At 35.4% G+C, this 25,632-nt stretch overlaps 1 protein-coding gene across 3 annotated transcripts in view; it reads left to right on the forward strand.

The window, feature by feature from the left end:
- Nucleotides 1-1,129: 1,129 nt before the first annotated feature.
- LOC111721047 (uncharacterized protein C3orf20-like) overlaps nucleotides 1,130-25,632 on the forward strand; it is a 55,266-nt gene continuing 30,763 nt past the window's right edge. For all 3 annotated transcript variants that reach the window (XR_004229920.1, XM_031940820.1, XM_031940818.1), the window contains exons 1-3: nucleotides 1,130-1,420; nucleotides 9,662-9,959; nucleotides 14,076-14,192. Coding sequence is in view for 2 of the 3 variants with exons in the window: in XM_031940820.1 (XP_031796680.1) it covers nucleotides 1,395-1,420; nucleotides 9,662-9,959; nucleotides 14,076-14,192 (441 nt within the window). In the remaining variant the exon portion in view is untranslated. The remainder of the gene's footprint in view (nucleotides 1,421-9,661; nucleotides 9,960-14,075; nucleotides 14,193-25,632) is intronic.

Here is a 25,632-nt window from a genome sequence, read left to right on the forward strand (position 1 = left end):
AACTAAAGTGATGGCTGTGAGAGAGCAGGGCATGTGGAAATAGAACTAGTATACACATATGTTCTATGACTGGAAAAAAGTATGTTATATATCATATATAATATACTATATATAACAAACATATACAATTTAACAATTATAATTCTATTCAACAATACATACAATTATAATACAATATGATATATTGTATATAATAGATAATATATGTGTTATACATATATAATGTAATACACAGTATACACATATATACTATAGCTAAAAAAGTAATTACATTATATATCATATATAAAATACTGTACATAACATAATATAATATATAGTATAACAATTATATTATACAATACCTACAATTATAATAATACAATATGATATATAGATATATATATAGATAATAGATAATATATTGTATCTATTACACATGTATAATGTAATACATTGTATAAGTATGTAATTATATATGCCTACATAAGTACATGTATATGTATATAAAATAATATATACATTATATTATCATGTATACACTATACAACATATGGATTACAATATAAATATATGCAATATAAGTATATATAATATATTTATGTAATATTTGTACAATAAATATATATGTCTGTGTATATGGGAAGAAGGAAAGGATAGGAGAATAAGTATTTATATAGTGCTAAGCCCTTTGATAAATACACATCTATTTGATATATACACATATGTTAATGATTATGACTCACAGATATGGATACATACATACATGTATTATATATACAATTGTATATTTACATGGCCCTGTGATGCTGGGAAATGTGACTTCTGATTGCCTCAGACACTGTGAAACAATCCTTATTTAACCTCAGTCCCTCTGCTGTAAAACAGTCCCTATCTCGTAGGGTTGGTGTAAAGATCAAACGAGGTATGTGTAAAGTACTTAGCATGGTGCCTGGTATATAGTAAGCACTGAACAAATATTTCTTCCCTTTTTTATCTAGTGAGTATTTATCCTTTGGCCTCTGAACATGAAGGCATAATTATAAAGGTATAAAGGACAAAAGACCCCTAGAAAAAGAAATAGACTTGATTAAGTCAGAGGAAAAGAGGCACAGACCCCCAACTCTGTCTTTGCTCTTTGCATTTTGAATTCCACATAGATATCGTATTGTTCTAAGCAGGTCTTCAGTGAAGGATTATGATAGACCCAGGAAAACAATCATTTCACATCTCCGGAATGCTGGGCAATCCACAGAGGATGCTAGGGAAAGGGAGTATCCAATCAGCAGCAGTCCTCCTAGGGCTGTTTAGCCTGGACCTGTTGCCATGGAAACAAGAAAGCAGAGTCAATGTATTGAATCTAGAATTCTCCTCCCTCAAGCGAAAGGGCTACTGCTCTGAAGACTAAGTAGATTATGACCAATGGTTCTTATAACTTCAGGTAACAAATGGATTCTATGGGAGTTTGACTAAATCCTTCTGGCTGACTTTTCCCGGGTCTCCAAACAGTTCATCAAAATTTGCTCTGTGAAATGAAAATATCCTTGGAATTGGATCTTCATCCTACCCTGGGATCTGAGGGATTTGAAAGGGTCACAGTCCTTGGCAACTGGCCAAATCACCTCTATATCAGTTTGCCTTATTTAATTAAGCATTGTTCATTTAAGTTGGACTTTTTTTTCCTTTGAGCTTATACTTTGAGATGGTTTTAGCTCCTTTCCACTAGTTCTGTATATGTTGTTTTTATTTTTATTTCTAACATGCTTCTGGGCTTTTTATCAATTTATTCAGCCAATTTATTTGTTTGTATTCTTTCTACCATGAGATTAGACTTTAGGGGAAGCTAAATGGCAAAATGAATAGAATACTGCCCCTGGAATCAGGAGTTCAAATCCAGCCTCAGACATTTAACACTTATTGTTGTATGACCTAATTGCCTTGCCAAAAAAAAAGAAGAAAGAAAGAAGAGACAGACAGAGAGGCAGAGGCAGAGAGAGAGAGATGGAGAGACAGACAGACAGAGAGACAGAGTGAAAGGGCGAGAGAGACAAAGGGAGAAATGGAAACAGAGAGAGAGAGAGAGAGAGAGAGAGAGAGAGAGAGAGAGAGAGAGAGAGAGAGAGAGAGAGATTATTTGTGATTTTATTAATATAAAGAGTTCCCAATAGGGAAATTTTTGTCCTAATGCAGAAGAATATGCTATAGTTTCTTGGGAGACACTGAGTTCTTAGGGATCTCACCTAGGATAATAATAATCAATATGTTATTGAGACTGTATTTGAACACAAGACTTCCTGATGCTAAAGCTGCCTTTTTAGCTATTCTGCCTCTATCCTATTTCTAATAAAACATATCAAATTTACAATATTCTAGTAGAAAAAACGTTCTTATCTTTTCCCCATCTTCCTTTCCCTCTCCTTCCAACATACCCATCTTTTCTTAAAAGAAAAAACCCAGCATTCTCGGAGTATTATTTTTGGGGAAAAACACTCATACATTCTTGATAGGATTCAGGGATGTAATCAGAAATTTTGATGCCTGAAGGCAGACTCAGTTGGAGTGAGATATCTTGGATTTCAAGACACAAGCGGCATTTGTGGGGACCAGATTGCATAGTAATGAGATATAGATCCCAGAATGATCCCAAGATAGGACTTGCAGACAGCTGCAAGTCTGTCCTAAGGAGATGCAGTCGGTCTGGGAAATGGCCTGCAAGAATATTGCACAACTGATGACGTATCTCCTACCCCCATTCTTCCCAAAGAACTTAAGGTCCCAGGTGGAGTGTGTGGCAACAGAGAAAGCCAGGAAACTAGTTGGCATGGTAAATAGAGTTTAGGATTTGACATCAGGAAGACCTGAGTTCAAATGAGTTCAAAAAATCCTAGCTATGTGATTTTGCGCAAGTCACTTTATCTTTGTCTCGGTTTCTCCACTATAAAATGGAGCTAACACACAGCACCTACTCTGAAGGGTAGATATTTGTAAAGTGGTTAGCACAGTTCCAGGCATGATATTATTTATTATGCGCTATTAATACTTATTCCTTTCCCCTTCTTGCTAGGATACTGTCCTCAAAAAGATTCTGAAAAGGACCTATTAGTACAAAAATAGATACTCTGTTTGTAAAAAATTTTTTTAAAAAAAGGGAAAAATCTCTTATGGCCAAAAGTTCCCAAATCAATGAATCACAGCATATTAATGTGATAGAATATCTGGGTTGCATTAAAGACAGAAATATGAATAAAAATACCTGACAATGATTTATAATTAGCAGATAATTTACACAATTCTCATTGAATCTCACAACAACCGTCTGAAATGAATATTGTGGATAATTTTCTTTTGTTCAGTCATTTCAGTAATATCTGACTCCCTGTGGCCCCATTTGGGCAAAGGTACTGGAGTGTTTTGTCATTTCCTTCTCCAACTTCTTTTACAAATGAGGAAATGAAGGCAAAGAGTGACTTGTTCAGGGTCATACAGCTAAGCAGTATCTGGGTGGGGCTGGATTTGAATTCAGGAGGATGAATCCTCCCCATTGCAGACCCATACTCTGTGCACTATGGTGCCATCCAGTGATCATGGTAGGCATTACTATCCTTATATTAAAGACTTGAGAGATTGAGTTTAAGGGTGTATGAAATTTAGTAATTGCATGAGCCAATTAACATCTTCCCATGAAACTTTCTAAGACTATAATAGATCTCAGACAGTCTTGGTAGAGATTTTTCCTCACCAGGGAGTCCCTAGCCCAGAGGTTCTCAAACTTTTTGGTCTCAGGACTCCTTTATAGTCTTAAAAATGATTGAGGATGCCCAAGAACTTTTGTTTAAATGGATTATAACTACCAGTAATTAAATATTGGAAAACAAAATGGATATATTTTTAAAATATCCCTTAAAATGATAATAAACTCATGATATGTTAAGCTTAATAATGGCTTGCAGTCACAAAACTCATATGATGTGCTAGACACTATGCTCAGTGCTTTACCATTCTCTGATCTTCACAACTCTACGAGGTAGCTGTTATTGTCCCCATTTTTACAGGTAAGGAAACAGAGGCAAAGAGAATTTAATTAATTGATCTCCCCAAGGTCATTCAGTCTAATAAGTGTCTATGTAGATTGGAAATTGGGTTTTGCCTTGGTGCTCTACTGTGCCATCAAATACATTAAAAAAAAAGAAAAAAAGGGACAACTAGATGGTACAGTGGATAGAGTACCAGCCCTGAAATCAGGAGGACCTAAGTTCAAATTTGACCTCAGATACTTAACACTTCCTAGCTGTGTGACCCTGGGCAAGTCACTTAACCCCAATTGCCTCAGGAAAAAAAGAAAAAGAAAAATAACTATTTTTCAAAACAGAAAAAAATTAGCAAAAAGAAAGACATTGTTTTTACATATTTCTGCAAATTTCTTTAATTCGTGATTTTGTAAAAGACAAATTATTCTATCTGCTTCTATATTCAATCTTTTGCAATACAGTTTTAGTGGAAATATATGAAGAAAATTCAGTTTTATGAAAGAAGTATTTTAATAGGCAAATAACATCTCAGTATTATTATGAAAATAGTTTTGAGCTTCCATACCACGCTTTAAGAATAGTTGTCTTCTATCAATCCCTATAGGTCTGGGCACAAATAATCAATGTTTCTATTGTGTTTTGTTTTGCTAAAGACAGAGATGTTAACAGATCTTGTTTCTTTCAAAATTTCAAACCTCAAGAAAAAACATTCAAGTGAAGCTGGTGGAGTTTGGCTCAAGCAAACTTCACTAAGTTTCCATCCAATGTTTAAAAATCCTGGAGCTCTGAGTAAGGAAATAGACAGAATTAGTATGCATATATATATATATATATATATATATATATATATATATATATATATATATATATATATATATATATTTTAAATATAAAATAAATGCTCTTGTAACTTTCCCTTCAGGAAGGCAAGTTTGATTTCAAATCCAGTAATACAAGGGCTAAGGTCCAAACTGTATAATCTGTGGATAGATTGTTTAGCCTCAATGTCTCGGTTAATTAGTCAATCAACAAAAATTTATTAAACAGTGACTGTGCCCTGTCAGATTGGCTAAGATGACAGGAAAAAATAATGATGATTGTTGGAGGGGATGCAGGAAAACTGGGACATTGATGCATTGTTGGTGGAGTTGTGAACGAATCCAACCATTCTGGAGAGTAGTTTGGAACTATGCTAAAAAAGTTATCAAACTGTGCATACCCTTTGATCCAGCAGTGTTACTACTGGGCTTATATCCCAAAGAGAGCATAAAGAAGGGAAAGGGACCTGTATGTGCACGAATGCTTGTGGCAGCCCTTTTTGTAGTGGCTAGAAACTGGAAACTGAATGGATGCCCATCAGTTGGAGAATGGCTGAATAAGTTATGGTATATGAATATTATGGAATATTATTGTTCTGTAAGAAATGACCAACAGGATGATTTCAGAAAGGCCTGGAGAGACTTACATGAACTGATGCTGAGTGAAATGAGCAGGACCAGGAGATCATTATATACTACAACAATACTATATGATGACCAGTTCTGATGGACCTGGCCATCCTCAGCAACGAGATCAACCAAATCATTTCCAATGGAGCAGTAATGAACTGAACCAGCTACTCCCAGAGAAAGAACTCTGGGTGATGACTAAAACCATTACATTGAATTCTAATCCCTATATTTATGCCCACCTGTATTTTTGATTTCCTTCACAAGCTAATTGTACAATATTTCAGAGTCTGATTCTTTTTGTACAGCAAAATAACGGTTTGGTCATGTATACTTATTGTGTATCTAATTTATATTTTAATATATTTAACATCTACTGGTCATCCTGCCATCTGGGGAGGGGTGGGGGTAAGAGGTGAAAAATTGGAACAAGAGGTTTGGCAATTGTTAATGCTGTAAAGTTACCCATACATATAACCTGTAAATAAAAGGCTATTAAATAAAAAAAGAAAAAGAAAAAGAAAAAGAAAAAGAAAAAAAATAAATAAATAAACAGTGACTGTGTGCTGGGGTCTGAAACACAAAACCAAAAATGTCCATCTGGTCTGTAAGTGCAAGACAGCTGCTGTGATCTGCATTAATGAAGGGAGCTTCCTTACTGGGAGGTTCCTTCTATTGATGAAATCATGGGTCTATTTACACAAGTTATTATCCTAAGAAAGAACAATAAGAGAAAATCTAATTTACATATTGACTGTGGGAAAATCACTTAACCTCTTAATTCTCCCCTGGCAGATTTTTAGGCCTATAAATTGAAAAAAAAAGTGGCCGATCTACATTGGTAAGAATTTCCTCACTATTTCCTTAATACTAACGAAATCATAGGTCCAGACCCAGCCAAATAAGCAAACAAATAAAAATATGATTTCTCTAGAGATGGTCACAAACATTTCCAACTAGCTTACAAGTGGAAGTTCAGTTTGGAACATGTTTCAAAAATCACATGAGTTGTTTGTGAAAATTCTTGAAGCAGAATCAATAAATGTGACTGGGGAAAATGGGCATTCAATCTGTTTGCAGGTTTGTGGAAGCAAGAGCTAACTCCAAATGGGAACATGAGACAGCCAGGAGGACCAGTTACCTGCATCCTCCAGGCTAGCGGAGGGCAGATGGAACCCTGCCTTCAGAATCCCTAGTTAGAGGTCCTTCCTGGCCCCCCTCCAGGGGCTAGTGTCTCTCCCCTGTCCCTCAATTATTTTGTATATATTTTGCATACGCACATAGGGTAATTAAGTGAATGTAAAAATGTGCACACATATGTATATGTGTGTATATGCATGTACATATGTGTACATATATTTATAGTCACCCTACACACATGTACATATAAAAACGCATGCATGTGCAGGGTAACTAGGTGGCTTCAGTGGATATAACCACGGGTCCAGTGTCAGAAAGATTTGTCTTCCTTAATTCAATCCAGCCTCAGAGACTTACTAGCTCTGTGATCTTGGGCAAGTCACTCAATTCTGTTTGCCTTAGTTTTCTTGACTGTAAAATGAAGAAATTAATGCTTTTAGAATCAAATATTTGTAAAAAAAAATGCTTAACATAGTACCTAGCATATCGTAGATAATATATGTAGTAGATTATTATATATATATGTGTGTGTATATATATTATATATGTATATACACACACACACATATATACATTCCCTTTTTCCTTCCCTTTCCCTTCTTTGTGCATATGTGAGTGTGTGTGTGTTTTGTTATTGTGGGTTTTTTTGTCTTCACACTTGTGATCCATCTGGTCAGTGAACACTAAGGAGACTTCTCCCTTTCTCTCCATGCAGACCAGGACTTTCTCTGTACCTGGAGAGTGGCCCCTGTCTTGCCCAGAGTCACCTACTTAGTTTTTGAAGGTCATTTTCAAACTTAGATCTTCTTGTCTGCTATTACAGTGCTCTACCAGACTGCCCATCCTGGTACTCTAGGGATAGGAATAAGGATTCAACCTGTGATTTCATTTTTCTAGGGAACTCCTTCTCCCATGCAGATTGGTACTCTGCAACAACTTACAATGCTAAGAGTTTTTTTTTGTTTTTTTTTGTTTTTTTTTAACAGCAAAATCACTTTAGACAGACTACTGAGGTAGAATTTGAATCTAGGTCTTGGCTTAATGGAAAATTATCTCTCTACTCACAGCCCTGCCTCTCAGCACATGCTCAAGAAATATTAGTGGACTTGAACACCATCTTTAGAAGCCAGTGGAGAGAGCCCACCATGATGGTACTCTCTTATTTATTTGTGATAAACTTCTTGTTCTTTCAGGCATTAATTTTTTAAAGGAAGATCCAATTCATTTTGAATATTGAATCTGACTACAAATGCACGAGCCCCAGATTGGCTCAACCAAGTTTCTCCTGTACAGATGAAACTTTAATTGATATTTTCAGAATCCACCATTTTGATTTGGAAATTATTTGTGATCATTTTGGGTCTATCCTTCTTCTAACAAATCTGTTTCCATCATTTTTTTTAATCAAAGCAATCTACAAAACAATAAATTCAGCCATAATTTACGTTGCTTGCCAGCTTCTGAGGTATCAAAGCTCACACAGAAAATTTAGCAATTGGATTTTGAGAATCAAACGGCCCTTTTCTTCTCATATTAACAAATGTCTTTCAAAGAATGTTCATTTAGAGACCACAAATCAAAGAATCATTTGATTTATAATCAAGGATGATGGATTTAGAGCTAGGGGAAACCTTAGTGGTCCCCCAGTCCAGCCTCTTCATTTTATAGATGAGAAAGCTCAGAAAGGGTATGATCCTGATTCAGACAATGAGGGTCTGAAGCATGTTCTGAACCTTTGTTTTTCTGACTGTATATTCATCAATTCTATTCACTATATCAAGGATCCTTAGCTCTTTTGTGGTGTCATGTACCCTTTTGATAGTCTAGTGAAGTCTTTTCAAAATAAAATTTTATGATATATAAAAAAACTTTATAGGATTACAAGTATAAAAAAAACTAAGTTTAAATAAGAATGTAAATGTAATTTAAAATTAAGATCTTTACTTAAAATTTCCAAATAAAATATAAATTTAAATGCATATTAAAACTTTACATGTAATTTAAAATTTAAATGTATTTTAAAATTTAGATTAAATACATTTTAATTTGAAATTTGGATTTAAAAGTTAAATAACAAAATTTTAAATTCAGATAAAATTTAAATTTAATTTAGTTTTATATAAAATTTAATTTTAGTTAAGTTAAAACTTAATTTAATTTTAAATTAAAACAAAAATTTAAATTCAGATAAAATTTAAATTTAATTTAGTTTTATATAAAATTTTAGTTAAATTTAAATTTAATTTAATTTTAGATTAAAACAAAATTTAAATTCAGATTGAAATTCAATTTTAAAGTGTAAATATAAAATTTAAACATTTAAATTTAATTTTAAATTAAAATGTAAACATTTAAATTTACGTTTAGATTAAAACCTAATCATTAAAATGTACTTTAAAATTAATATTTAAACACAAATTTAATTTCAAATTAAAATTTGAACATTTAATTTTAAATAAAAATGCAAACATCTACATTTCATTTTAAGCTAAAATTTAAAATATTTAAATTTAATTGTAAACATCTACGTTTAATTTTAAATTGAAATGTAAACATCTACATTTATTTATTTACTTTTTGCTGAGGCAGTTGGGGTTAAGTGACTTGCCCGGGGTCACACAGCTAGGAAGCAGTAAGTGTTTGAGACCGCATTTGAACTCAGGTCTGCCTGACTTCAGGGTTGGTACTCCATCCACCTTGCCATCTAGCTGCCCCATTACGTTTAATTTTGAGGTAAAATTTAAAACATTTAAATTGAAACATTTACTAAAATGAATTTTAATTTTAAACCCCAGATTCAGAACTCCTATATAGCTAGACCATATAGATCTAGAATAGAATTCTCTTTCAGCCACTTTGGCAAGTGGGCAGCCATTCTCTGCTTAAATACCACCTGTGCTGAGGAGCTCACTACTTCCTTAGGTGGCGCATTCTACCTGTGGAATGCTGCCATCATCATCATCCACAGGAGCCGGAAACAATTCTGATTTCTCTCCATCACCCTTTTCTAGCTATCCATATGTTCAGGTTCTTTGTCTTACCTTGCCCTCTCCCCTCTTTTTGCAGGAAGCCATTTTCAATGGACAATGAGAACATCTGGTTCGTCTCCCAGCTAGTCTGCCCTGTGGTGCTGCGCAGCAAGATAATGGGAGAGGATGTGAGACTCTGCAGGTGTAGCAGTCATTCTATTCCTCACGTGACTGACCTGGAGTTTGATTTTCTCATCAACAATCAGATAACTTGGCCAGAGCAAATCACAGTTATCTGTGTGTACGACTCTGCCATGGTGGAGGATGGTACATTGCAGGATATCGAAGAGTTATATAGTCGCAAGAACAGAACAAGAAACATGCCTTGCATACAGGTGAGTGATGGGTATAGCCTTGGACCTGTTCTGTTTCCAAATTGAGCTGATTCGATCCTTCTTAGGCTATCTGGTGACCCCTAATCAATGGGATTCACCATAACTATGCTGAACGCAGTTGGGACACTTCATCAGCATAGCCTGCTGAAGTTCAGAACTCCCAAATTCATGGGGGTCCATCAGCTTCAACCTCCTACTTAACTGAGATTACAGGATTAAATCATACTCCGCCATAAAGTAATTTTAAAACAATAAAAATACAAATACAACATATGGAAATGTGTGGAATGTTACTGCAATATGTACAGAGAACAGAATATAAGCACATTAAATTTATTTATTTATTTTATAGGCTATGTTGATAAATTCATTTTGAAACATCTAAACTATGAAAGTAAGAAAAATAAAATAGAGATGAATATTGAGGAGAATATTATTCTCAATTTTTATGCTAGCAAATTTTATGAATAAGTAGAAATTTTAGAAACCTACTTAGAAAAATGCAAAAATTTATAAATGGATGAATTAAAAAGTGGCACACAACCCAGCTGGAATATTTTACCAAACTTTCAAAGAACAAATAAACTTTTCATTGCGCAGAATGTCCTAGAATATAGAAAAGGCTGCAGTATTATGCCATTTATTTTATGAAGAAAATGTGGATTTAACTCTTAAACTTGGCAAAGAGCATAAAAATTATAGGGCTAGGTCCCTTGCAAGCACAAACATAAAAATGCTATATAAAATCTTAGTAAATGAAATACAACAATATATGGAAATGATTTTCCACCACGACTGGGTAAAGTTTCAGGGAATAAACATTTATTCATTCATTCGTTCATTCATCCATCCATTTATTTATTTTTTATTTTTAATAACATTTTATTGACCATCCATTTATTTTAAAACTAAAGTGTCTAATCCCCATAAAAGCACTATGTATGATTAGTCCATAATATTAACAGAAGAATAAAAGGTACCATGTAATTATTTTTAATAAAAGTAATGGAATTGTGTCATTTTAAAAGCTGATGAATCAACAGCCCAGAGAGTCTGAAGAAATTATCTAAAATGAAAGTATTTTCCTACATCTTTCTGTGCAAGAAAGCAATGCCTTGAAATGAGTATTGGCTCTATGTGCCAATAAATAGTGGGTTCTGATGAGGTCAGGATAGCAACTTGAAATAAACAAGACAAATTCACAATGGCCACTCTCTTTGCCAAAAGGGATATTTATTTAGAAGAAGAGGTTACAGACAAAAATAGAGAGGTAAAATAGACACCAGGAATGGTAAATATGAAATAGATTTGGGAGAGCTTATAGTTAGCAAGGAAAGAGGTTTATACAAATTAACAATGGGAAAGACAAGTTCCCCAATGGAACTCACAACTGGGGAGAAAGGAAATACTCCATGAGGTGGTGATATGGCTGACTGGCAGGTTAAATCCATAGGAGAGTTTAGCATCCTAAAAGAATCAGTTAGCCATAAGGAGGAGGGAAAACACCATGAGACATGGGGTAAAGAGAAAGATACCATGAGGCAGAATGCCCAACCAGGCTAACCCAAAAGGATTCAGCAAAGATGGTGTGAGCCATAGACAGATTTACTTAATTACATATACCCTTGAGGTTTCACATAACTTTTTGGTTGGCTACATTAAGGTGGGGTAACACTAGACCTCCCCAAGGATGGGACTGTAAGGTTGAACTGATCCCCAGTAGTACCCTTTCCTGCTTGCCTCAAGGAGCAATTTTATCAGTATTTCAGGCTTTCCCTGACAACCTCACCCAGTGACCCAGGTTCTAGCCCATGAGTTGCCCCTACACTTTTAGTCTGAGATGGGGAGACCTAGTCTTAGATGTGTAAATATAGTTATATCACCACCTAATATCCTCATCTGTATATGGCTATAGCTATTTATCTAGTTAGAGTTATTAGATTTTTTTTCTATAGCTCTAAGTAGATACAAATACAGATATCGATATGATTTTTTTTTTTGCTATTTCTTTTCTAACCTGGGTATCATTTTAAAGTGCTACGATTTCTGATTTCCATATGTCTGGACAATTGACATTTGCTTTAGTATTCTTTTTTAAAAAATTGTGGGCAGCTAGGTGGCACAGTGGATAGAGCACTAGCCCACCTGAGTTCAAATATGCCCTCAGACACTTAACACTTCCTAGCTGTGTGACCCTGGGCAAGTCACTTAACTCCAATTGCCTCAGCCAAAAAAAATTTTTTTTAAACTATATTGTAGTCCAAATATTTTGATTTTCATATGCTTGTACAATTGACGTGTGTTTTGGCATTCCTTTAAAAAAAATTTTGCTGCATTGCAGTCCAAATATAGAATTTGGTTTTTTAAAATTATCTACTTAATCTAACTTTTATTCCCTTTATGAAATCAATTCTATGTTCTAGGGGTAACCTTCAAAAGAAAGTATCCACTTTTCCTGCTAGGAAATGATTTCCATAGCAAAGTGAAGTGAGAGCACTGGTTAGAAAGATCTGAGTTAAAATACAGTCTCAGATAGTTCCTAGCTATGTGATTTCAGGAAAATCACTTAGCTTAGATTTGCTTCAGTTGTTAAAAGGGGATAATTATAGCACTTATCTGTCAGAGTTGTTGTAAGGATAAATTAGATATATTCCCAGACTGGCACACAGTAGGTGTGATATAAATGCTAGCTATTATTATTATTGTTCATTGTTGTTGATATTTAGTCATTTCAGTAGTGTCCAACTCTTTGTGGCTCCATTTGAGGTTTTCTTGGCAAAAATACTGGAATAATTTGCCATTTCTTTCTCTAGCTCATTTAACAGATAAAGAAACTGAGGCAAACTAGATTAAGTGATTTGGCCAGGATCACATAGCTAGTAAATATCTGTGGCAAGGTTTAACTTCTTCTTAACTTCTGGTCAGGTCTGGTGCTCTACCTACTGTGCCACCTAGCTACCCAATGTTATTATGTGTTAATTCTGCCTTATTCATCTAGCCTTTCTTTACTAATTCTTGTCAAGTTGATCCATCACTCTGATAGTGGAAGTCTATTTAGATTTGATCTGGAGATGTCTCCCAGCACAATTGTATTATTATCTTTTTTTTTTTTTTGCATTCCTGTCAGTTTATGGGATGCTCTGTTGTTAGGTATAAACAATCATTGTTAGGTTTTCATAAGAGGTTGTTGAAAGAGCACTTAATGCATTTACTATGAAATCCAATTTAATACTGTAATAGTGCTTCTGCTATAACCAACAATTTTCTCGCCTCGAGCAAGAAATTTAGAAACATGCCTGGAGCAGACAGCATGTAATATGCTATCAAATTAACTCTTTGAGATAAATACTATTAGAGAGGGGAAAGGGGGAAGAGGGATTAAGGGACACAAAGTCCCTGAACCCTGCAGAAGGAGAAAGCAGATATTTTGATAGGGAACTTGGGAGCTGGGCAGACTGAAGAAGAAGAAAAAAGAGAAGGCAAATCATTTAATTTCTTTCTCAGTTTCTTCAACTGTAAAATGGGGAGAATAATAGCACTTTACCCCTCCTTTTCCGGGGTTGTTGTAAGGATAAAATAAGATATTAGTAAAGTGCTTAGCACAATATTTAGCATACAGTAGGTGCTATATAAATACCACCTATTATTTTTGTTGTTGTTATTGATCAATTCTGCCTTATCTGTCAATTTTAAATTTTAATTTCAATTAATTACCCTTGTTAATTAGGTGCTAAATTTAGTTGGCTCTATACTACTGGCAGAGGATATTACAAGCCAGGATCCTCTACATTTCAGCACTTTGAAGTAATAGTTATAGATCTGGGTATTAGTTTCTCTAGTTTTACTGACCTTCATTAATCAGTTTTACACTTTCCCCTAACTTTTAGTCTCTTTATCTTTTTTGCTTTCAAGTATACCTCTTAGAGAAAACAGGCAATATATTTAATCAGTGTGGTTGATAGATACAACCTTGGATTGAGAGTTGGGAAAATCTGAGTTTCAATCCCACTCATACTGATGAGCTCCATTTACTTTACTATATTTACTATACTGCTTGAATATGGAAAGACGTATTGCCTGTGTTTTTAATATGTTGGCATTCCTTGTCTTGCGCAGAGTCGCCTGGATCCCTTCCGGTTGCTCAAGTACAATATCAGCGGTGCTGATGAATTCACTGATCATATTGGTTCCCTCTTGGTCTCTCGACACAATGTTGCCTCAGGCATGTTCTTGGTATGTGTTCTTTGTAGCCTTTGTCTTAAATTTATATAATTTACTTGGATAGCAATGTAGTGGAGCATCATAGGAGCACTTTCTTTTTGAGTATTTGAATTCTATGTTAATATTCTGTAGACGTGTAGATGTATTGAGGACAGCTATGTGGCAGAGTGGATAAAATGCCAGTTCTAGAGTCAAGAAAACTTGAGTTCAAGTCTACCTCCAGACACTTACTAGCTGTGGAACCTTGGGCGAGACACTTTATTTTATTTGTCTCAATTTCCTCATCTATAAAATGAGCTGTATAAGGAAATGGTGAACCACTAAGCATCTTTGCCAAGAAAACCCCATATGGGGTTCCAAAGAGTTGGATACAATTGAAACAATTGAATACCAAGAATAACAAAGATGGGTTTTAAGCTGTAATTATGTCTATCTACAACACTTTGTATAGTGGTTGCCTATGGTACAATCAGTGATGTACAGGTAAGAACTTAACAACTACCTATTTTGGGGGGCGGGAATTATTACATGTCATACTTTTAAGTTGAATCTACATTAATATTTTCTCTATCGCTCTTAAGTCTAGATCTCAACAATAAATCAAGCCCTACTTTGTAGCAGTTTCTTATTTCTCAGGTATAAATACTCATAATGAAAATTTAACAATTGGCTAACTTTCTGTGAACAGCTCAAGATGACTCCAGCATACCTCTAGTTTATAATACAACATGTTACAATATAATCCATACAATAAAATTCAGGTCAATCAATGATCTGAAGAGAAAGAAAATAATACATACTTCCTAATACATAGTTTATGATTCCCATCTTTCATTACCTCATTGCTGTTAATGCCCAGGTGTAGATATTCAGTCTGATCCTTTCCCCTGAGTTTTAGTCACATAACACCAATGTCTTATTAGACATCCCAAAATGAATGACCCACAGGCATCACAAATTCAGCATTTTTACAGGTAAACTCATTGTCTCTTCCTGCTATCTTTTCCTTGCTTTCTTCTCCCAATCTCTCCCATTCTCATCAAAGGAACCAGCATTTTGCCATTGTTTCAAATTCATAATCTTGGCATTATCCTGCTCTCATTTTTCTCTCCATACACACTTCTGATCAGTAGTCATATCTTTTCATTTCTACTTTTGCAATATCTCTCACACCCAGCCCTTCTCTCCGTATACAGAGCTACCATCTGAGCTCCGTTCCTTCTCTTCTAAATTGTTGCAATAGTCTTCTCACTGCAGTCCATCCTTGGCTCTGCTGCCGTAGTGATTTTCTTTAAGTACAAATCTGGATGCACCATTATTTTATTCAACTAACTTTGGTTGTTTGGAAGTTGGCTTCCCTTTGTCCCTCTTATTGGGCTACTTACTGTTATGGGTTTCTCATCATGTGCTCACTTGACCCATCTTGTTTTTCCTTATACATTTCTTTGATGACATTCTTTACTCGTTTCTTCTTTTACAATTGCTTACTTGTCAAGGACTGTGGCCTGCTTTTACTCATTAATCACTCAGTCAAGTATTTATTACCTGACATAGGCTATATATGTATTATATATATATATATACAATCATTTTAGATAAATTTACACATTAGTCATATTATGAAAGAAAGATTAGAACAAAAAGGAAAAACCATGAGAAAGGGGGGAAAAGTTGAAAATACTATGCTTTGATTTGCATTCAGACTCCATAGTTTTGTCTTTGGATGTAGATGGCATTTTCCATTCCAAGTCTATTGGAATTGTCCTGGATGACTGCATTATTGAGAAGAGCTGTCTTTCATAGTTGATCATCACACAATGTTTTCTTGGTTCTGCTCACATCACTCAGTCAGGATCAATTCATATAAGTCTTTTTAGGCTTTTCTGAAGTCTCATCATTTCTTATAGAACAATAATATTCCACTAAATTAATATGCCATAATTATTTAGCCATTCTCCAATTGATGGGTATCCCCTTGACTTCCAGTTTTTTGCCACCACAAAAAGAACTCTTACTAACATTTTTGTCCATGTGGATCCTTTCACTCTTTTATAATCTCTTTGGGATACAGAACCAGTAGTAACAATGCTGAATTAAAGGGTATACACAGTTTTAGACCCCTTTGGGGATAGTTCTAAATTTTTGATGAAAAAGAAATTTAAGCTAAAAAATGTTAATTATTATTTAATTAAATCAATGAGCTTTGATATTATTCTCCTACCAATCTATAAATTCAGCAGGGATTCTATAACTTGTCTAAATTTTGCAGCTAAACCAAAGTTCTGGATAATAGTTCCTTTAGTTTTACTGACTTGCATCTATCCCTAATTTTTAGTCTCTTTATGTCTTTTGATTTGAAGTATACCTCTTGTAAACCCAAAGGGTTATCAAACTGTGCATACCCTTTGATACAGCTGTGTTTCTTTTGGGCCTGTATCCCAAAGAAATCACAAAACACGGAAAAGGACCCACATGTGTGTAGCATGCCTTTTTGTAGTGTCAGGAAACTGGGAACTGAGTGGATGCTCATCAGTTGGAGAATGACTAAATAAGTTATGGCATATGAATGTTATGGAATATTATTGTTCTGTAAGAAATATCAGCAGGGTGATTTCAGAGAGGCCTGGAGAGATTTATATGAACTGATGCTAAATGAAGTGAGTAAAACCAAGAAAACATTGTATACATCAACAGCAAGATTATATATGATCAATTCTGATGGGAGTGTCTCTTTTCAACAGTGAAGTGATTCAGGCCAGTTCCAATAGTCTTGTGATGGACAGAGCCATCCGCCTCCAGAGAGAGGATTGTGGGGACTGAGTGTGAATCACAACATAGTATTTTCACTCTTTTTGTTGTTGTTCACTTGCTTTTTATTTTCTTTCTCATTTTCCCCCCTTTTTGATCTGATTTTTCTTGTGCAGCGTGATAATTGTGGAAATATGTATAGAAGAATTGCCCATGTTTATCCTATATTGTATTGCTTGCTATCTAGGGGAGAGGGTGGAGGGAAGGAAAGACAAAAAAATTGGAATGTAAGGTTTGACAAGGGTGAATGTTGAAAATTATTTTTGCATATGTTTTGAAAATAAAAAGCTTTAATAAAAAAGTATATCTCTTAGAGGTAAAAGGTGACTGTGTTTTATCTTTTAATCTAGTCAGTGATTAAGGGGGCAAAGTCTAAGTTCCTTGAGATCTGAGACTGGCTTTCTTTGTATCCCCAGAATTTAGCATAGTGTCTAGCACACAATAGGCACTTAATAAATGCTTTTTGACTTGACTCTAAGTCAACCTTTAAAAGATACCCCAACAAACACAAATCTTTATTTCCATCATTTCAGAACAATAGGTTTATCCCTCCTTGGACCTCAATTTCTTCTGTAAAATGGGGGAAGAGGGTCCTTACTAACTCTATAGCTACAATCCGATAATCAAAACAACTTAGATTAAATTTAGTGCCAACAGTCTATGTGACTGTCCGTCCACTGGGTGACACTGTTGATTTACTTGAAATGAGCAGGCTTCCCTAGGCTCAATTAGCTGTGTCCCTAAAAGGCAAGAAAATTGTAGGATGACCTTCTTTGGGGATCAGGGAGCAGCTCAGTCTTCCTTTGCCAAGAATCGAGTGCACTCTTTCTTCATTTTCCAAGTGAAAACACAACCTCTGTCCCACAGAACTATGGAACCATTTGTGCTCAAAGAACCTCAGTACAGGTTTACTGGGAGCAAAGCAGAGACCTGAGGCATTATTATTATTCAGATAATTTAAAGGGGGAAGGAGAAAAAGGGATCTTAGAGATAATAAAACACTGTTTTAACATTTGAGGAAACTGAAGTCCAGAGAGAGGAAGTCACAGGTTGGGTCACAAGTTTTAGAACTGGAAATCCTTAAATACAGAGGAAATAAGGAGCCCGAGGCCCAGAGAGGTGCCTCAGAGCTTTTTTCAGCCAAATTCTTCTTTGCTTTTTCTTCAATAGTTTTTTATTTCTCCAATTATCTGTAAAGACAGCTTTCAACATTCATTTTTGTAAGATTTTGAGTTCCAAGTTTTTTCTCCCTTCCTTCCTTACCTTCCCCCCCCCCCCCAAGACAGCAAGCAATCTGATATAGGTTATACCTGTACAACCATTTAAAACATACTTCCATAGTTTGCCATTTTTAATAGTATTTTTTCCAGTTATATGTAAAGATAGTTTTCATTCATTTTTGTAAAATTCTGAATTCTGAATTTTTTTCTCCTATTCTCCCTTCCTTTCCCTCTCCCAAGACAGCAAGCAATCTGAAATAGATTATATACATACAACCATTTAAAACATATTTCCATAGCATCACCTCCCAGAAGTCATGGTTCTATTTGTGAAGGAAAGACAAAAACAACTGGGGGTTGGGGGTGAGAGGGAGGACTTGAAATCAGGTCTTTCCACACTTCCCAAAAGTATTCCCTACCACCACACTTACTCTAAAAGGTCAAAGAAATGAGCTTTTTCCTCATCTGTCTCCCTGAATACTCTGGCTTCCTTCGAGTCCCAGCTCAAATCCTGCCTTCTCTAAGAAGCCTTTCCTGTTGTCCCTTTATACCAATGCCCACCCCCCTAGTGATGTGTACAGTTTGTCCTGTGTATATATTGTCCATACATAGTGATTGGCACGTTATGTCTACCATTAGATTGTGAACTCCTTGAGAACAGGAACTGTCTTTTACCAATTTTTTTGTTTCCTTAGACAGGGGTCCTCAAACTTTTTAAATAGGGGGCCAGTTTACTGTCCCTCAGACTGTTGGAGGCCGGACTACAGTAAAAACAAAACTTTGTTTTGTGGGCCTTTAAATAAAGAAACTTCATAGCCCTGGGTGAGGGGGATAATCGTCCTCAACTGCCATAGTTTGAGGACCCCTTCTAGCACTTAATGCTGTGCCTAGCAGACAATAGGTGTTTAATCAATGCTTGTGGACTTGACTGACTTTATGTGACAAAGTTACTACACTATCCTCAGGTCAATTAATTTTTTGAAAGCCTACAACTTTTAAAAACGATATCAATACATTTAGTTGTATGTATGTTCTATACATATGTAGCTGTAATTAATACATTTGAATATATTAAAAACTTCACAAAATGATGGTCTAATTCTACCTCTGACACTTAGGAGTATATGAGTATAATCAAGATATTCAATGTCTCTCAGTCTCAGTTTCTTCATCTAAGAAATGGAATTAATCATGCCTGTAATAGCTACTTCTGAGTTGATAAGAGGTAATAAATGTAATAAAAATCTCCTTCTCTAGCTTTTGCTTTAATTGAATAATTTAGAAAAAAAAGACAAACTATGGAAATATGTTTGAACTGAAGAGATAAGAAATGGAGTTAATCATGCCTGTAATAGCTACTTCTGAGTTGATATGAGGCAGTAATATGTAAACTTTCAAGCCCTAAAGTACTATGTGCTACCTATTATTATGGGGTAAATGCCTTGTCTAGTCTGGGGAGATTCCTGATTGGTTCTAATTTGGGGAATGACCTTTCCCAGCTGCCCAGAATCAGTTTTCTCTACTGCTTCCGTGAAATAGCAGGGTCTGAAAAAATTGTGATAGCCTAAGATGTTTTGATTTATTGCATTATGAGAACAGGTTTCTGTGGGGAGAATGAAACTGAGGCAATTATTGGGATTGTTTAGGTTTAACTCACCCACTTTCAATTGCATTTTCCAGATGGCTCTGGCACCAAATTGCATTTAAGGTGTATTGAATGATGCTGGCTAATGAATTTTAAAACCTCAGCACAATGTAGTCATACTCCTCTGGGAGTGGAAGAAAAACTGAACTCATACCCAGTTCCCATTTGTAGCAACTGCATGATTGTAGCTAAGCTAGTGAATTGCTATGAGTATCAATTTCTCCATCCATAAAATAGGGGTAATGATGAATGCTTACACCATTACCTTAGTCTACAAGCATTTATTAAGCACTGCTCTAAGCCCTGGGGATACAAAGAAAAGGAAAAAAACCCACCAAAACCCTAGACCTTACCTTCAAGAAGTTTACAGTCTAATGGAGGAGAGGGAACAATACATAAATAACTATATATGAGCAAGATATATGCAGAAGAGATGGATATTAGAATTATTATCAAGAGGAATTAAGGGGCTCATTTATTCCCCTTCCTATTATAGATCAATTGCATTTGCATCTACTTGCCAAAGTAAATAAAAAGCATCTACCATCATCTCCTTGTGTCTTCCACTTTACATTGTATGCGTTCTCATGGTTCATCTCATATGGTGGTCTTTATAACTCTGGGAGGCAGGCAGGTATTATCCACATTTTATAGATGAGGAAACTGAGACTCAACAAGGCAATCTAACAGAAGCTTATTTAAAAAAAATTTTAACGGCATTTCCTTTTTGCAAATACAAGCAAAGATAATTTCCAATATTCACCTTCACAAAAGCTTGTGTTCCAATCTCCTTTTCTTCCTTCCTTTCCCCTCCCCAAGAGAGCAAGAAATTTGATATAGGTTAAATAGTGCAGTTCTTCTAAGCATATTTCCATATTTGGCATGCTGAGCAAAAAAAAAAAAATTAGATCAAAAGGGGAAAAACGAGAAAGAAAAAAAACAAGCAAACAACGACAAAAAAGATTGAAAATAAATGCTTTGATCCACACCAGTTTTCATAGTTCTCTATCTGGATGTGGATGGCATTTTCCATCACAAGTCTATTGGAATTGCCTTGAACCACCTCATTCTAACAAAAATTTATTAAGCATCAACTATATGCAAGTCACTGTGCAAAGTGCTGAGGATACAGAACACTGTAGGGAAAAAAATGTCCCTGCCTTCAAGAAGCTTACAAGTCTACCCCCTGGGTTAACTGACTTGCCCCAGGTGTGTGTGTATGTGTGTGTGTGGGGGATCAGTGGAATTTAAATGTGGATTCCTCATTACAAATACAGCACACTACCCACTAAAACTCTGGTTGCCTCTCACAGGGACTAGGATGCCCAAATATGAATACTATGAAGAAATCCATTTATAATTAGTGGGTTAAATTTAGTTGCCTATTTTTAATATATGCTGGGTATGTATCAAAATAACTTTGGCCTCTTTAAATAAGTTGCTGAGCCCAGGGGGAGGAGTGGTGATGATGATGGAGAGTCTTTCGATAGAAGCCAATAGTGACAGACCCCAGTGACAACATATAAAATCAGAGGAGAGAGAAAAGGGCAAAAAGAAGAAAGATTATTAAAGGCTGATATAGGGGAGATTTGTTTCCTGAAAGCCAAGTGAATTCCAGACTTTGTGGCTGTTAGTAACAATTGGCAGTAAAGTCAGGCGCTTATCTGATCTGTAAACACTGGGACTTGGCTTAAACTGACTCAAAATTAGTCTGAGATGAGAAGAACCAAAAAGAACAGTTTAAATAAGAAAAGAACATACTTTTTAGGCAGCTCAGGGGCAAGATAGATAGACAGACTTGGAGTCAGGGAACCCTGAATTCAAATCCCACCTCAGATAGTTACTTGCTGTGTGAATCTATTTGTCACTTAATTTCTGTCAATCTCAGTTTACCCATCTTTAAAATGGGAATAATAATGGCACCTATCCAAAAGTTGTTTTGTGTGATCTTGAATAAATCACTCTGAGGCTTTCTAAGCCTCTTCAACTCCTTTTTAACTCCTAAATCAGAGAAGTCAGAGTCAGTAAAAGGATTTCCCATGTTAAGTTTTCCCCAAGTTAACAAAATCACAGGTCTTTGACTATTCATTTAGATTTATTGTTTTTACTTATATTTGGATCCTGTGATTTTATTGGTGTAAGGAAACTTCTACTAAATGAGATTAGTTTCTGCTCTGAAATATATAGTCTAAATGCAGCTTATAAAGGTAATGGTGTCAAATTCAAATTGAAATGAGGCCACTAAACCATACACAAGGCTCCCAGAAGCCACATGTTAACCATGTTAACCCACATTAACATTAGTTATACTTGATCATATTTTTATTTTCCTTATTAAATATTTCCCAATTATATGTATACATATGTGTGTATATACATATACACATACACATACATATAATTTAAAATTATAAGGTTCATACACCTTTAAATAATGACATAAAACAATTCCTGGAGCTGTAAAAGCCACAAAAAGATGGAGTGAAATAATTTTCCAGCCAAAGCAACTTAGAAGGTTGGCAAGAAAGGTATGTTGCTTCTGTAAGAGAATGGAGCCTAGTCCAGTGTAGGCTCCACCAGCATGAACCGGACCCCAGAATATCAGGAACAAGCCTTGGGAACTAATGAATCAGCCGCCCAACAGTGGCTTCCAGGGCTCTCAGCCCACAGACTGCAAGGAGGTTGAATAACTGGTCAGAAAAAGATTACAGGGGTTTCTTTATTTGGATCTGGATTGCAGTTCAAGTGGCAGTCTTAGCCAAGGAGGAGAACTAGCTCACCAGAGTTTATGGCCATAATAGGATAGGGACCCTCATATCAGTTTCAAAGTGGAAAAGAGTGGTTGTGTCACTCACAGAGCAGAGCATAGGCCAGGAGAGAAGTGAACACCTCTTCTTAGATCATACCACCTGGGAAGAACTGAAGGTTTACAAGTCCCTAGAAGTATCTCTAAAAAAAAGTTGCAGAGCCCTCACACTGTCCAGGCTTGGGACACTAGAAGCAGAACCCTACTTTAACAGAGTTAAAAATTAAGAGATGAGCTTGGAAAATAAGCAACAGCTGTAAGAAATGACCAACAGGATGGTTTCAGAAAGGTTTGTTGAGACTTACATGAACTGATGCTGAGTGAAATGATCAGGATAAGGAGATCATAATATACTTCAACAACAATACTATATGATGATCAATTCTGATGGACCTGGCCATCTTCAGCAATGAGGTGAACCAAATCAGTTCCAGTAGAGCAGTAATGAACTGAACCAGCTACGCCCAGAGAAAGAACTCTGGGAGATGACTGTGAACCACTACATAGAATTCCCAATCCCTATCTTTTTGTCCTCCTGCATTTTTGATTTCCTTCACAGGTTAATTGTACACTATTTCAGAGTCCGATTCTTTTTGTACAGCAAAATAACTGTTTGGACATATATACTTATTTTGTATTTAATTTATACTTTAACATATTTAACATGTATTGGTCAACCTGCCATCTGGGGGAGGGGATGGGAGGAAAGAGGGAAAAAATTGAAACCAAAGGTTTGGCAATTGTCAATGCTGTAAAATTACTCATGCATATAACTTATAAATAAAAAGCTATTAAAGAAGAAAATATTCCGAAAATGCAAATATTAAAAAAAAAGAAAAGCAACAGAAAGGCTATATTGTTACCATGGTGATAAGGAAGATCAGGACACACTCAGAAGGAGAAAACAAAGTCAAGTTTCCAACATCCAAGCCTCCAAGAAAAATATGGATTGGTCTTGGGCCATGGAAGAGCTCAAAAGAATTTTGAAATTCAAGTATGAGAGGTAGAGGAAAAATTGGAAAGAGAAATGAGAATGATGAAAGGAAATAATGAAAAATGAGTCAACAGCTTGGTAAAAGAGACACACAAAATACAGAAGAAAATAAGACCTGAAAAACAGTCTAAGCCAGGTGATAAAGGAAGTATAAAAAGCCAATGAAGAGAAGGATGGCTAAAAAAAGCAGAGTTTGCCCAATGGAAAAGGAGGTACAAAAACTCACTGAAAAAATAATTCCTTTAAAATTAGAATTGAGCAAATGGAAGTTAATGACTTTATGAGTGTGATGACTATGTTAGCACCCTGGATACCTTAGAATCAGCCAGAGTCAGGATAAGCAAAAGTCCTTAGTCTTTATTCTTGGTCTTTAGAGGTAGGATTGAATTGGATGGAAACAGAATCTCTGAGACCTTCCTTCTTCGTCTCCTGCCCAAAGTGACCCTGGCTAGTCTTATTGCACTCCCTAGTCTCTCCTACAATTTTCTGTATACACCAATTATAAAGCCAGCACAGGATAATGGGAAGGGCCATTTTCCAAGTATATGCTTATAGAGTATTGTTCAATCGGTAATTAGCCTTAAGTGCTCGGCTGTCCAGACCTCAGTGCATGAACTCAAGGGTTTCAGCCCTCTACATATGAGAAATCTAGAAACAATAAAACAAAACCAAAAGAATGAAAAAATATAAGACTATGAAATATTCCATTGGAAAAACAACTGACCTAGACCCAGGAGAGATAATTTTAAAATTATTGGACTATCTGAAAGTCAAGATAGCATCTTTCAAGAAATTATCAAAGAAAATTACCTTGATATTCTAAAACCAGAGGGTAAAGTATAAACTTAAAAAATCCACTAATCACCCCCTAAAAGAGATCCCAAAATGGAAACCCTTAGGAATATTATAGCCAAATTCCAGAGCTTCCAGGGCAAGGAGAAAATACTGCAAGCAGCCAGAAACAATTCAAGTATTGTGGAGCTACAGTCAAGATAACGCAAGATTTAGCAGCTTCTTCATTAAAGAATGAGATGACATGGAATATGATATTTTGGAGAGCAAAAAAGTTGGGATTACAACCAAGAATCACGTTACCCAACACAACTGAGTATAATCCTTCAGGGAAGAAATTGATATTCAATGAAATAGAGGATATTCAAGTATTGTTGATTAAAAAAAAGATCAGATTTGAATAGAGAATTTGGCTTTCAAATATAAAACTCAATGGAAACATAAAAAAGGTGAACAGGAAAGGGAAATCATAAGGCACTTAATAAGATTAAATTATTTACATTTCTACATGGAAAGATACTAGTAACTCATAAAAACTCTCTTATTGAGGTAGTTAGATATATATGTAGACAGAGGGCACAAGTGTGAGTTAAAAATTAAGGTATGACATATAAAAATAAAATTATGGGATGAGAAGAATGTACTGGGAGAAAGGGAAAGGGAGAGGTAGAAGAGGATATCTTACATAAAAGCTTTTATAATTGAGGAAAAGAAAGGAAATGTAAAAAGGAGTGAATGAACCTTACTCTCATTAGAATTGGCTCAAAGAGGGAATAACATACACACTGAATTGGATATAGAAATCTATTTTAACCTGTAGGAAAGAAGGAGGGGAAGGGGATAAGAGAAGCGGGTAGTGGTGATAGAAGGAAGGGCAGATTGAGGGAAGGGGTAGTCAAAAGCAAAATACTTGAGGAGGGACAGAGTAAGAAGAGAGAGAATAGAATAAATGGGAGTCAGTAGAACAGAGGGAAATACAATTAGCAATAGTAACATGAAAAAAATTTCAAAGTAAGTTTTTCTGATAAAGACCTCTTTTCTCAAACATATAGAGAACGGAGTCTAATAAATTCCCCAACTGATAAATATATCAAGAGATATGAATAGATTTTAGATGAAGTAATCAAGGGTATCTATAGCCTTAAATGCTCAATGAAAAAATGCTCTAGCTCACTATTAATTAGATA

Source organism: Sarcophilus harrisii, chromosome 5 (genome assembly GCF_902635505.1).
Source record: "Sarcophilus harrisii chromosome 5, mSarHar1.11, whole genome shotgun sequence".
Lineage (NCBI taxonomy): Eukaryota > Metazoa > Chordata > Mammalia > Dasyuromorphia > Dasyuridae > Sarcophilus > Sarcophilus harrisii.